Source organism: Anopheles coustani, chromosome 2 (assembly GCF_943734705.1).
Source record: "Anopheles coustani chromosome 2, idAnoCousDA_361_x.2, whole genome shotgun sequence".
Taxonomy (NCBI): Eukaryota; Metazoa; Arthropoda; class Insecta; order Diptera; family Culicidae; genus Anopheles; species Anopheles coustani.
Genome location: NC_071289.1, coordinates 77,128,978 through 77,142,281, shown reverse-complemented (window position 1 = coordinate 77,142,281; position 13,304 = coordinate 77,128,978). Strand labels below are relative to the sequence as shown.

The 13,304-nt window shown below is 46.3% G+C and overlaps 1 protein-coding gene across 1 annotated transcript; it reads right to left on the bottom strand.

Moving 5' to 3' along the window:
• Positions 1-217: 217 nt before the first annotated feature.
• On the bottom strand, positions 218-1,475 carry LOC131265086 (RNA-binding protein NOB1-like). Its single transcript, XM_058267348.1, has one exon. The coding sequence runs from the start codon at positions 1,473-1,475 to the stop codon at positions 324-326; it is 1,152 nt and encodes a 383-aa protein (XP_058123331.1). The 3' UTR covers positions 218-323.
• Positions 1,476-13,304: the final 11,829 nt, after the last annotated feature.

Genomic DNA, 13,304 nt, shown 5'->3' with positions numbered 1-13,304 from the left:
ATGCGTACCAACGTTCAGTGGTGATAGGGACATTTTTCATCGTTTGCGTTTGTTTGTGCGTGGTGGTGCCGAAATTTTCCCAAACGAGGAAGGTCGCAGCAGGCCAGCGAAAGGAAGCAGCCGTAACGATCTGATTGCTGGTGTTGATTAACAAATAAAAACAGGTACGTTATAAATCTACAGCATTATACACGATTGTATGGTACAATGCGATATGCATAAATTTATTATATCGTGAAAACTGAAGGGAAATTCGACCTAGACAGAGCCAGGTTTAAAGAAAATTTAATTTAAAATTGAAAGCATACGCCAGTTAGCAGCGTTCACTTCTTATAGCCGCGCCGTTTGTTATCATATTCGAGGTTTCCAATCCGCTGCTTGAGGTTGGTGGAACCGCGCAGCACCGCCGAGCGTGAGTTCACGTCGCGCATCACGAACGGCGAGAACCCGGCGGTGTAGTCTTCGGCCAGTGTATCCGTCTTGCTGCGTGCCTTGGCTGAGATACGCTGCTGCGGAAGCGGTTGGTCCTCGTACAGCAGTGGGTTGGTGGCGTACTTGCCGCCGGCGAACTTGGCCACCGGTCGATTCTTGTTCTTTGCCGTCAGCGGCCGGCGGTTGTTGATGTGTATGACCTGCTGACCGTTCGTGTCCAGGCTAACGGCGACCTTCTTCAGCGTCTGGTTGCCGCAACGCGGACAGAACACCTTCGTGGCGTCCGGCGTCGTCTTGAAGCACGCGTAGCAGCGCAGGATGTAGGTGCGTGTCTGGGTGATGACCTGGCCATCCACCGTCGCTAGCTTTAGCCCTAGCTGCTTCAGCACGTTCTGTATGGCGTAGTCTGACGTTATGCAAGCGACGGACGACGGCATCTCCTCCAGGTAGTTCATGCCACAACCACGCTTTGCCTGCACAATGTTGGCTGGCGTAATCCAGCCTTCGTCGTCATCCTCACTGTACTCATTTTTGCCATCGCCACTATCGTCCTCTTCATTGGACGAATCTTCTTGAGACGGTTCGTTGTTGAGTTGCTCTGGGCTCGCCTGCTTCGATTTGTAGAACCCCGCCGTTTCTACCTTACTCAGCAGGGAGAGCGTGTCGTTCGGCTGGATTAGCGTGATGGCCAGCTTTGGTTCCTTTTGCAGATGCTCCACTCCAACGTGTCTGGCCTCTAGTTCGTATGTCAGCGCGATCACTTCCAAATCGACGAGTGACAGCGTGGCAAAGTCTCCGGTTTTCTTTGTGAACGCGCAAACTTTTGCCAGCGCGTCCGGATCGGGCACCAGCACCTTAAGGTTGTAGGGTAGCACCGCTAGTGCCTTCAACTGTCTGTCATGCTTGATTTCGCGTATCACGCCTTCCACCGTGTAGCAGTTTTCGGCGATGTTTTGCACCTGGACATTCTTGATGAATACCGACGTGTCGACAACCAAATGCTCAAATTTTGTTTTTTGGCCGGATTCGCTTGTTTCACCCATTTTAGATCAGTATCTGTTTAGCTTTCCACACTATTTATCGTTCTCTTTGGCACTACACCGCGCGAACAAACCGCTGACAACTGTCAACTAGTGTTGCAAAAATACAAGTGTCAAGTAGTGTTGCAAACCGAACTGATCCGTTCCTAAAAGAGAGCTGATCTCACTTCCACGCAACAGCGGCTTCCCAGCGAGCCTTTGATTGATTATTCAGCTAGATCTGACAATTTATATACGGACTATGTATTGTTGGGTCTGTTACTGATAAGTTTTACTATATTAAGTTATTTTGGAAGTTTATATTTCCAATTCTTCGCTCGTTGGGCAGGTCCTTTGCACCTAGTTCCGCGGACTTGTTCCAAAGCCTCCAGATCCTTTTTGGTTCGAAGTTCCCATTCCCATCACTATTCGAGTAGATGTTAACCAATTGCATACCTTCAGGTGCAAAAGAGAAAAAAATATGGCGACTATGATCTAGGAGGGAATTGTATTTAGGAGTTTGCCTTAATCTCTAAACTTGTGACGTGATCTACTTATTCATCTTCGTCTCTTTGGCTTGGTCATGTCTGCCCGATAAGACCTACAAGACTTTTTCCAATTGTGTACTTGGTTGCTAAGTCCTCTCGTACAGGGGAGGGTCCGGCCTCGGTTGGGTTTCGAACTCACGGCTCAGCTGTCGCGGACCCCACAATCCTCTAGCGACCGACATTTATTCCTTTTTAAGCCCATTTGCAAAAATGTGTTTATATTAAACATAGCGTTGGAAAGTTTGTAAAAACAAATACGAGCACCTCGGGCAAAGATATATTTGATACAATTTGCCTTCATGCTTATCGTGGTATCAAATGACAGGTTTCATTTGTTTCAAGCGTTGTCGGGGTGCAACCGGGATGGCATGGTTCCGCTGGCGTTACAATATTTCGAGTATTAATTCGCTTTTCTGCAGGCAAAGCTCGCGGCAACTCCGGGAACGTACGAAGCCCTTACAAAAGGGAGCGGAAGGAAAATCAAAACTTTTCCAGTTTGCCTTTTGCCGTTTGCGTTTCGGCTTCCGCTCCCGCGAGGATTGGCGGTCGTGGGTTAAGGTGGGTTGCCATATTTTATGGCAGTTTTCAGTTCAGCTTCCGACGTTCGGCTCCCTTTCCCAACCCGTGCGTCGAGCGTTTGTGCTGCCTTTGTCTGTAAGTGGGTTGAATATTCACCGCATCGCAAACGATCACGATGCTCCTCGATCAAAGATTGTTCCGGACAGACCAGCCCTCCCTTTCCCTTCCCCTTGGGGTGCAAGAATAGTTCCCTTCCGGGGTGGAGAAGCCTTTGGTGGGTGCGTTGGAGCGTTGCATAGAAAACACAAAAGTTTCATCGTTCATAAATGCTGACAGTTTCCGAAATTATTTTATCGTACCCCACGCCACGTTCCGGCGTCGGCCATCGAAATACACGTACACTCGGCCGGAACACCCCGGCCCGACCCGTTCGGTTGGATCGGTTTTGTTTGAAAGATGCTACCGGATAAACGTGATTATGGGTGGAAATTAATGTTGACCCGCTTTAAAACTTTTCCACCCGAGCGAAATGAACTTTCGCCACGCGTGGGTATTTTTGGGGTTTGGTTCGAATTTTATGGCCCTGCGGAGAAGCGACACCGGCTCGACTGTTCTTTTATGGCCAACAGTCGGCTTGTTCGGGGCTAACATCGCCGCTAAAATGCTAAACAACACTGCCGGGGAGGGCCGTAAAAAAAGTTCGCTCGCTATATTGTGGTCCAAACATTGCACATATAAACCCTTTACCGATCCCCGGGATCAAACGCTGGTTTTCCCGAAACCTAGCGTGTGTGTGATGAATTTCATTGCCGCTTTTCCAACCTGCCTGTTGCTTACACACGTACACACACTTTTGCTGCTAAATCAAACAGTTGCGAACGACGACGCTACGCTTCACCGGGAAAAACATGTAAGCTCGCCACAAATGACGACAAACATTGCGAACGCGAAAAGCCTTTGATGGTCTGCATGATGATGGTGGCTGCCTGGCAGTTCGACGTGGAAATGTATTTCAATAGGACGTTTAACTACCTTTGATTCCGACCGATGTTTTGTGGCAATGGGTTGGAAAACACATTTAACACCAAAATACCCCTATGTTCGTGATGAAACGACACGTTAATTAAGTGTAACTCGCTGGAGCTCATTACGGGCGCGGGTCAATTAACGATCGATTTCGTAATCTGGTTTTTTAATGTGATCGTTACCAATTACTAGGATATGGTACAATGGGAAATAGCAATTATTCTCATAATTAAAAATTTTGCTATTGAGAGCGGTTTTTAAAGGCTCCGAATGTTTAATTTGTTTAACTTCCTGGAAAATAGGAGTTGAAACAAAATAATAGTCGTAAATCTTTGCATGATTGAGTTCTAAAAATCTACCAACTTATTTTGTCCAAATGAATGAACTTTTTGTTTTGATGCGCATCCAAACCGGGGAAAAAATATGAAACGATTGCCCTCTGGGCAATTGCCTAGATCAAACGTCATTCGCAGATGGCAGCACACCACACGTACGTGCACACATCTATGGCATGAAAATTATATGGGATGAAAAAGTCAGCCCACGCTTAATTATGCTGGCGAACGCAGGTCGCGCTTTAATTGGCTGTCGGCGGTGTACGAAACCCGAAACTGTACGCTTTAATTAACAAACGATTCGGTCGAGTTTTTTGGTGGGATGATTTTTCCTAAGCCCTTCCCGGGCGCTACGGCGATGAGAAATTTGCTATCCGATCCAACGTGAAACAATTACCCTGTTTTCCCGGTTGTATAACAAGGGCTCGGTTTCGTTTCTGGGTTCATTCATCAAAAAGCATGCGTAACTTTTAGCAGAAATTCTAAACGCTACCCGCATTATGAACCCCGATGGTGGAAGTTGTCCTATTTTTCGCATCCGACCACCCATCTCCGGGACGGGGGTGGGGATGGAAAGTGTTTCCGTCGGTCTCGGAGAGCGGATTAAAACGATTGACCCAGAGTCACCTTGGGCCCGACGTACGACAGCTGTTATGGTTGGAAATTATGCTGCGTCTCGTCGAAGGCGAAAGGCGAAGGATCTTGCCCGAGAACGTCTTCAACGCCGATCGTGGGGAATTTCCCAGCAGGTCGCAAACCGGGCGGCAAACGCTGCTGCCATCGTCAATAATTAATTGACGGGCGAAACGTGGCTCGTTCCCCGTTCCCTTCACTTCAATGCTCCAGTCATTAATGCGCCGGATGTTCGTCAAATATTTACACGCCCACCCGCAGGGGGCTGGTGGCCACAAGGGTCTCCAGGCTTTGGTCCGTGATTGAGTTACCGGAGCGAACCGTCCAGCGGCGGGGCTTAAGGATCGCTTGCGCGTGGAAACGATCCACCGGGTCCACCGGGTGATGGAAAAGCGCGTTAAAGTGAACCGTTCGGAACGATTGTTTGCACTCGATGTGTAATCCCTGACGAAAGCCCGCCCCGAAAATGACGAACGGCAGCTGTCGGAGCGTTGTAAACTCAATAACTCCTTCGCGACGTCCGTGTTCCACGCCATTTGGAGTGGTTTGTAATTGGAATCCCCCCTCCTCTTTTCCTCCACGCAGCCCCCAAAAGACGCACGACTCGGAAAAAGGCGAACACGAAAATATGATCTATAAATCATACCAACCAACCGGTAATCTCGGTAAATCTGGCTGGAAATTAGATTGCGCCGGATGCTCGCTTCTAGCCCGTTCCGGGAAGGGATAAATCGAATACACGAGCCGTCCGATGGGCACGACGGTTCGGTTCTTCTGGGAAGAACCGCCTGAGGTTTTGGTGTACCTCAAGTAGGCCAAACAATTTTCTTTTTCCACCAGCACTCTCACTCGTTTGTCGGACAAAATGGACGGTTCGCGAGAACGGGAGAGCGAAAATCGTACTCGATTAAGCTTAACTACCCTGAAACGACCCGGCGGTAACGGGATTGGGAATTGAGAAACATCGAACTTCCAGAACCGGCCTCACCAATGATGTCCGGTTGGTCAGTGTGGTTGAAATATTTGCTACGTGACTACCGAAACCGATGCAACCGAATCAACTCCCTGTGTAACGCTGTTCCTTTGGAGGGAAGTTTGTTTGGTGGAAAACTGGGAGAGAAAAAAAAAAATAAAAGCCGCCCAAGGAATAGCTTTTAATAATCCTCCGTATAATGTCGTCGTCGTAATCGTCATCGTCCTCTCGGGTGTCGGGAAGGGATGCGGTTGAGGACTGTCGGCTTCCGGTCGTTAGAAGAAGCTGCCCCCGGGAAAAAACACACTCCCACGGCATGGATGGAGGGTTTAGCGTTCGGGCGGGGGACAAACCGGAAGTACGATGGAAAAGCGAATCAAAACGTTCAGCGAGCAAATTTAATGCTCTTTTGAGCTTAAAGACCATCATTGGGAGTCCAGGCCTTTGACGGCTTTTGTCGTACGGTACCGAAAAAACAGAAAAAAAACAACAACACCGTCCGACGATAACCGTAAAAATCATAACCATAACCGTGGCGCGCAGGACCTCGTCCCGGGTCCAATCCGGCGCCAGGTGAAACGGGAAGAAAACAGCGAAGACGAAAAAAAACAAAAGGAGACCTAGAAATATGGGCCACCGTTTTGCAAGGGCCGAAGGTTTATTGACCAGCGGTATCGCCCGTTTTGGGGTAGGTAGTCGGATTTTTTGTGGTTTCTCTTCACAGCGGCCGAAATTTCCGCAATCTCCCCGCTGGGGCCGTTTGGTAGAATGTCGCAAAATGGACGCGCACCGCTGATGGAGCCGACCGCGACGATAAAAAAAGGACGGGGACTTTTTATGAGGCACCGGACCCGACGGAACATTTGAACGTCAAGCGCGACGGAAGAAAACTTTACCGGCCGTTCACCATAACGGGCAGCAAGATTTTCGGGTAAGTGTTTTGATGATGGGCGGCAGTGGGGCTCGCGATCTTCTGCTCTATGTTAAACTCTCCACCCCCTCGACCTAAGGGCGAGTCAGTTTTAAGTGGCGTTATTATAAGTTTCTGCTTTGCTCCACAGGAGCATTTATTATGCCCTGCACTTAAAGTGTACCAAAGTGTGGCGAGCCGAATTTAAATGTTCCCTTCGTTCGGGTGACGTTCGACCTGGTCATTTCTTTAATGATTATTAATACACTTCCACTAATCTTTGAAGCACTTCAGGGAACGTTTCGCAGGATACTTTGTGCATGTGGGTCCGTGACGTTCTGGGAAGTTATTAAAATCGATTTGATAGCCTGGTTTTGTTATGTTGCTCGCTTGGCTTACGATCGGCCCGACTTAATTGGTTCCAGGGAACGTTGCGAACCAAAGTGTGTTGGGTTCGTCTCTGAGAACATATTTTTGTGATAATGTATCTCGTTAAAAATACGGCACTCAGTGAGCCTGTGTTGTTCATCCAAGAAGTGTCCCCACCAAAGGGACACTTTAGCAGATAACTGGGATGTCGTTGGGAAATCATCTGTAAAAGCTTTATCAGAACATTTTACGGGGGGATTTTCCGAAAGGTTTTATTTTTCTCCCTCCCCCACACACACAAACACAAACCCACATATCAGCCTGGTAATGAAATGAAGGACCCGAGTTCCTATCTCATGTCCGTAAACCGCCCTACGAAAGCATAATTGAGTCAACCGAAGATGGATGGGGGTGACGGGCGAGATCGGTAGATGTGTGTCAACAAAGGCACACAAACGATATACCTCCCTCCCTAGGCGAACCATTTTCCAATAATTCGAATCGATTGTGGCCTACAAGTCACCGGTTTTGTTATCGGCACACACACACACGAGCACTCTATATGCGCTTCGGATGAGATCGTCCTAGGACGCCCTCAAAGGGCTTCAATGCAGGACTTTTCCGATCGAAATCGTACCAGCTCGATGCTCGAAGGAAATTATGAAATTGAATTTTCTTTGTTCGTGATTATCTGTGGATGAAGGTTATAAACGTTTTTGTCCGGCCCTTCCGCCGGCGAACTTGTGCGTATCAGTGAGTGGGGGAGCTGTTGGAGTTCTGGATCCATTTTTCTTTTTGTATTTTACACACACCAATCTAACAAGGCGGTGTCTTTTGAGACGTTCTGTTATATGCCCTAGTGTCATGTTGCTTAATGCTTATGGTTTTACCGATGGAAACAATGGATCAATTTTTAAGGGGTTGACTGTAACAACAACATCTTACGTCATGAGATTTTACTATCGGGAAACTATGTGCCATTTATTCTGAAAAAAGTTCAATTTTTGAAAAAATACTTATCTTTCGGGTTGATAGTGGCACTTTCATCCGAGAACCCGGTCGTTATGCTGTATCCATTGTTTTCAACAATAGAAACGAACGACCCGCTTTCCCAAGGTGATAAACTCTACCGTAATTAAGCTTTTCACACTGGCAAACTGAAAGTCACGATAAATCTATGGATTGCGAACGCGAACAAAGCGAAACCGACAGCTGCTTGGCGTTACTGTCGAGAAGGATTTTTACGAAGGTATCAGGGGAGAAGGATTTTTACCCGAGGAGGAGGATTCGGAAAATTTGCACAAAAAGTGTGAACAAACGCGGAAAAGGCGCACCAAACAGGCGTAGAACAAATGGAGGAACGTCTGTGCTTTTAGGGATTCTTTTATTACCGCAAATCGGAATCCTGCCAGCCGCATTAGGATAGGATTTAGGAAGCCGGAAACGTCCGGTCTAAAAGTCGACAGAAAACATGAAAAAAACCCTGTTTGCGGGGAAATATTCTTTTCTTTTTAAACTGCATCCGACGCGGTGTGGAAGGCAAAAAACGAGAGAAAATCTCTGTAATATAGGATTAATGATGGCGAGCTGCGTTCAGCACCGGTGTGGATTTCTTGCGCGCTAGAACATTGCCAGAAGCGGTTTGGTTCATCTCCATTGCAGACCAAGCTACACACCCAGAGGCGCCCAACTCAACAGTGAGCCCTTCAGTTTATGTTCTTCCTGGTGGCGGAAAATGTGTTGAACAGATGAAAAATGATCCAGGGCTAGTGCACGCTCTTCGGTTTGTCGCAAATTGTTTCTTCCGTTCTGTTCTCTTCGCGAGTTGTACCAAAATTCTCGGTATGTTTCGTCGTACTTTTTCTGTAACTTTAACATGCTTCAAAAGAATATCTTCCTAAAGTGCAGCGTTTTCAGATGATTGAATTTCTTTCCTAGAAAATTACTCGCTTGTTAGTACTGTTCCGGGAAAAATTGAGGTGATAAAAAGCGGTTGTTTTGTTTGCCTGTATAAATTATTCGACGGAGTGCAAAGCAAATGCTTGCTGTTTAAACAGTCAGCAAGGATGCTGCGGAAACAAATGGCTAGGTTTTACCTGGTATCGGCTTCCAACGATATAAAGTGCAAAAAAACATTTTCCTAGAATGAAAAGTATGGCTTTGTTGATGTTGATACATTTAGAAAAATATTTACTTTGATGTTAAATTCTCAGTAGGGCCTAACACCAACTGTTCAATTGATTTCAATCTAGTTTTAAAAAAGTGGATACAGCAAATTACGTTAGCGGATGTACATGAACTTTGCTCACGCTTTGGATTGAAGGGTAGTGAGGGTAAAAAATGTTATAAGTTATAATGTAAAAAAGCCTTTACCTTTGAGAAATCAGTGGACGTGTTAACGGTGAGTATCCGAGTATCACATTACCGCCAATTCCGTTTCACTAAAGATGCTTGCAAGTTTGTGGGAAAAAGAAACGGTATTTGATCAAGCCATAAAAAGCTTCCAAATGTGATTATGAACCATCAAATTCTACGAAGAGCTCTAACAAGATCAAAAGTGTATCAAAAATGAAATAAAAAAAAAAAAGAAAAAGTCATCAAATACGATACACAATGGAAGAATTGAAAAAAAAACTTTGCTCGATCACAATTACTTTTTGCTGATAAAGTTATGTACCTCTCTCAGTATTCATCGGAAACATAAACGCAAACAATTCTAGAGAGTCCAAAAGTTGTTCAACCAGTGATGAGTAACATTTGTTTCCTCGAAAATTTATTCGATTTCAATTGTACTCGAATATCGATTACAATGAAGCCAAAGCTTTTTTGTCATCCTTCACGTAAGTGATTAAAATACTGCACAAAAAGAAAAAGTATTACAAAAAGGGGAAAACATTAGCATACCGATGAGAGTTAAACAGACGAGTGGAAAAGGATAACCCGGGCCACGCGGGAGACCTTCGAGCGTTCGCCGTTCTTCTCCAATTGTTACCAGCGGGAAACAATGGAAAATAGAGCAACAAAAGCAATCAAATTTGGAATACATGCGTGGAAAAAAAGGAAATATCCCGAAGCGAAGGGAATCGACAAATAATTGAAAATGCAAAAACAATCACCCATCCGTAATCGTTTCTGTTCGGCGGTGGTGAAGTGCGTACACGGATCGGTTCGATTCTAGGACATTATTTCAACATTTCGATACAGAACGTCTGTCGGACGAAGCGTTTATTGTGACGTGCGGTGAGCGACGGGTGTCAATGTTGATTATTTGACTGATTTGTAGCGAATAGATGTCTAACCAATGGGTTCGGAAGCGCAATTAAATTACAGTTACTGGTTCGGTTTGTTTTAAACTGTTTGAAACATTTGCGGTTTAGAGGCACCAGCTTTTGGTTTTGGTTTTTAAATATGTTACATGGAGAGAAAATTTCTAAACTATCTGTTAAAGTAAATGCAACAGTGATTCTATTATTCTTAGCAATCTGTTCCTCTGGTTGAAGTTACAATACATTTCCCGTCTGTTTTTAGTCAATCTTTTTTCCTAGTTCTTGCATTAAAATCCAACCCTTGTCAACTCGTAACCCACCGTAAGATCTGTTTCGAAATTCAACCATTAAATATTCATAACCTCTTACACCGTGCTGCAGGGATGACGCTTCGTTCGCAAGCTGCAAGAAATGCAAATTACTGTGTTCGATTTTGGAAATGGTTCGATAGACGTGGGTTAGGAGGTCGCCCGAAACGTCCCCCGACCGTAGTGGGAATGGTAAGTCAGCTGCCAAAATACGCAGAACGAGAACATTTCCACATCGTTCATGTCGCGCACTGGAAAAGTGCGCGACTGCGAAGCGATAGTGCTTCGAGAAAAATCTTCTCACGGGTTTTCCCCTTTCGTTTGCCAATGCCAATCAAACATGAAAGGCGAAGAAAACAAGTGGTGCGCTTTCGAAAGTCGCCCATCCGGCGAGCCGGCTGGGAAAAAGTTTTGCCATTCGCTTCGATTCCGAATTGCGATTCGATGCTAATCCAGTTGCCCGAGCTTTCCACTGCCTTTAGTGGACTCGTATGTCGTGAAAAATGCCTTCATCCAAAAAGCGCGGACCGGAGCGGGTTCTTTGCTCCAGTTCGGTGCACGGGGGGTTTATGTTGCGAACCGACGAATGACACAAATAAAATCCTTGATGTGAACAAATAAAACACACCCGAGCGAGATCAGAAAGCGGCATCAAACAACATTCCTCGGTGGATATTTTCTTTAGCGGATGCACACGAAACCACCAAAAGCCTAGGACCGCTTCGGGGAGTTTCTTCTACGGTACCCAACATTTTGGCTGAGCAAAGTGAAAAGTTTATTATGCAAATACAAACATCATTGCGATCGGCGCGAGGACTCGGTTTGCCGAGAAAGATGTTGATACGCTTTCACTCCGCGAGGGAGTTGTGTATCCCCTCCAAAAAAAGTGCTACGAAACTGGAAGGATGTGCATCTTAGGGCTCACTTTTGAAGTCAACTAGCTTCTAGCGGGACGTCCATCACCATACGAGAACGGTTCGTTGAAGGGTTTCGAAAACGCTCTCCAACTACTCAAACTCTTGAAAGGTTTGTCATTTACCTGTTCTGTCTTGGGTGGATCCTTGTACTAAACTCATCACACATGTGAAAGTTTCTCACACGGTGCCCGTCGTTGGAAGCGTTGCGTGATGGAAGGCGGCAGATTTAGCTGACATTGATGCCGTAAACAGTTGCATATGGGGGGGCGTACTTATGCTATCTTGATGCACGTTCAAGTGGCGCTAGGTACGGGGTTCTGTAAGAGTTTATGGTGTAAGGAAGTGTCATACGCACTAATGGCACATTTAGTAGTTCTTATGTGTTTGATACGGGGGGTAGGATGTCTAAATATTTAAAGGCAAATGGAAAATGGAAGACAAAAATATGTTTGGAAAAGTATTGACTCAATACAAAATATATGGAATTTATTTATTTTTTTAAATGTCTATACAGTTAAAATCAACAATAAATTACTTCATCCTACAACCTCCAACTTCAAGTTTGAAATTAATCTTTCGCGATGAATGCATGGCAGACATTTTTGTATGCCATTTAACGAAAAAACGTGTTTAAATTCATCATTCCCTCCCCCCAATTCCTCTCCCTACCAATCTTGAACGTTTTGCAACAGCGAGTTTCGGCGAGTTCCATGATTTATATCACGCCACTTGTATCAGCTCGAGTTACCCGCGAATTGATGGCGCTTGTGTTCAGCACCGCGAACTGTAATGCTAACTGAAACTCAGCGGCCCAACCCGACAACTTCCCCTGTCCCCAGCTGCCAGTGGGCCCTAATCGTGCCGGGCGACACCCAACGCTGATGGTTTTCTGATTTATTCCAACCCACGATGATCACGCTCGCATGGTGCGACCTTTTCGGAGGAGCTGGAGAAGAAAACGACAAGGCTGCATCTTTCCCGTCGGTCGCGCTCCTTTTAACGGCAGGCAGATAATTCGTGTCGCCGCCATACACCGAGCTAGCGGCAGACTTTCATAAAACTTGTACCACGGGAAGGATATTATAAATACAGCACTTTCTTCGTCAAACTGTCGCGCGAAGCATCTTGTCGGAAGATGGGAGCTCAAGAGATTCGGTGCAGAAGGTTCCTAAGACCGTGCCATCGGTGGGAAGATGTAAAGCTCGTACCAGAAGGGAAGGAATGGCTCAAAGTGGCCGGTGCACCGAGCTGCATCCAACGCCGCACTGAAGTGTATCATCGTGACTCAATCTAAACTCACTCGATCCGAGCGACATATCTTTGCGCCTCGGGCGGACGAGTGGGGTTGGGTTTGCACCGGTGAAAAACCCATCAAAACCAGTGACGGAATCGTGCAAGAGTGTGCGCGCTTCTCCCCCGAGCTCACCACCGGGTGTGGACTTCCGTTGGCGAGGAAATTGCAGATGCCATCCCACCGTTTGACGCTTTTTACCGGATTGCACCAGTAGATCTCCGATACGCCCGCATCTTGTCGTGTGGACGCCGGAGGGCATGCAATATGGCGATACGCTCGGGAGTTCGGGATGGTGTTTGGTGCAAAACCCTAGCAACCCTAGCGTTGGTGAACTCCCCGCAAGCCGGAGTGCGGTTTCCAATTTTCAACTCGGTCGTTTCCCTCCGCTCCACGGTGGAACATCGCGGGATGGGTGAAATATTTTGATAACAGCGAAAATGTTTCCTCACTTTATCATGTAAATTGAGAGGATTAACATTTTCCGCGGGAAACGTTGCGCAGGGACGGAGAGCAACCGTGCCGTCTTTCGGCGTTGGGGTTATCATTTCCGGTAGGGTGATTTTTCGGCACACTTAGGATCGTTCGAGCAAAGATGGATGATTTGTATATCAACGTGCTTGAGGCACGATAGGAAGGGAGTATGAAGCCATCCATGGATCCACGGTTTCGTGTAGTTTCAGCCTGATGATGAATGTTCTGTAAAAGTCACTCAAGCTAAGTTGAACGTAAGTTTCTCCCCCGCCTTCCATCAGGGT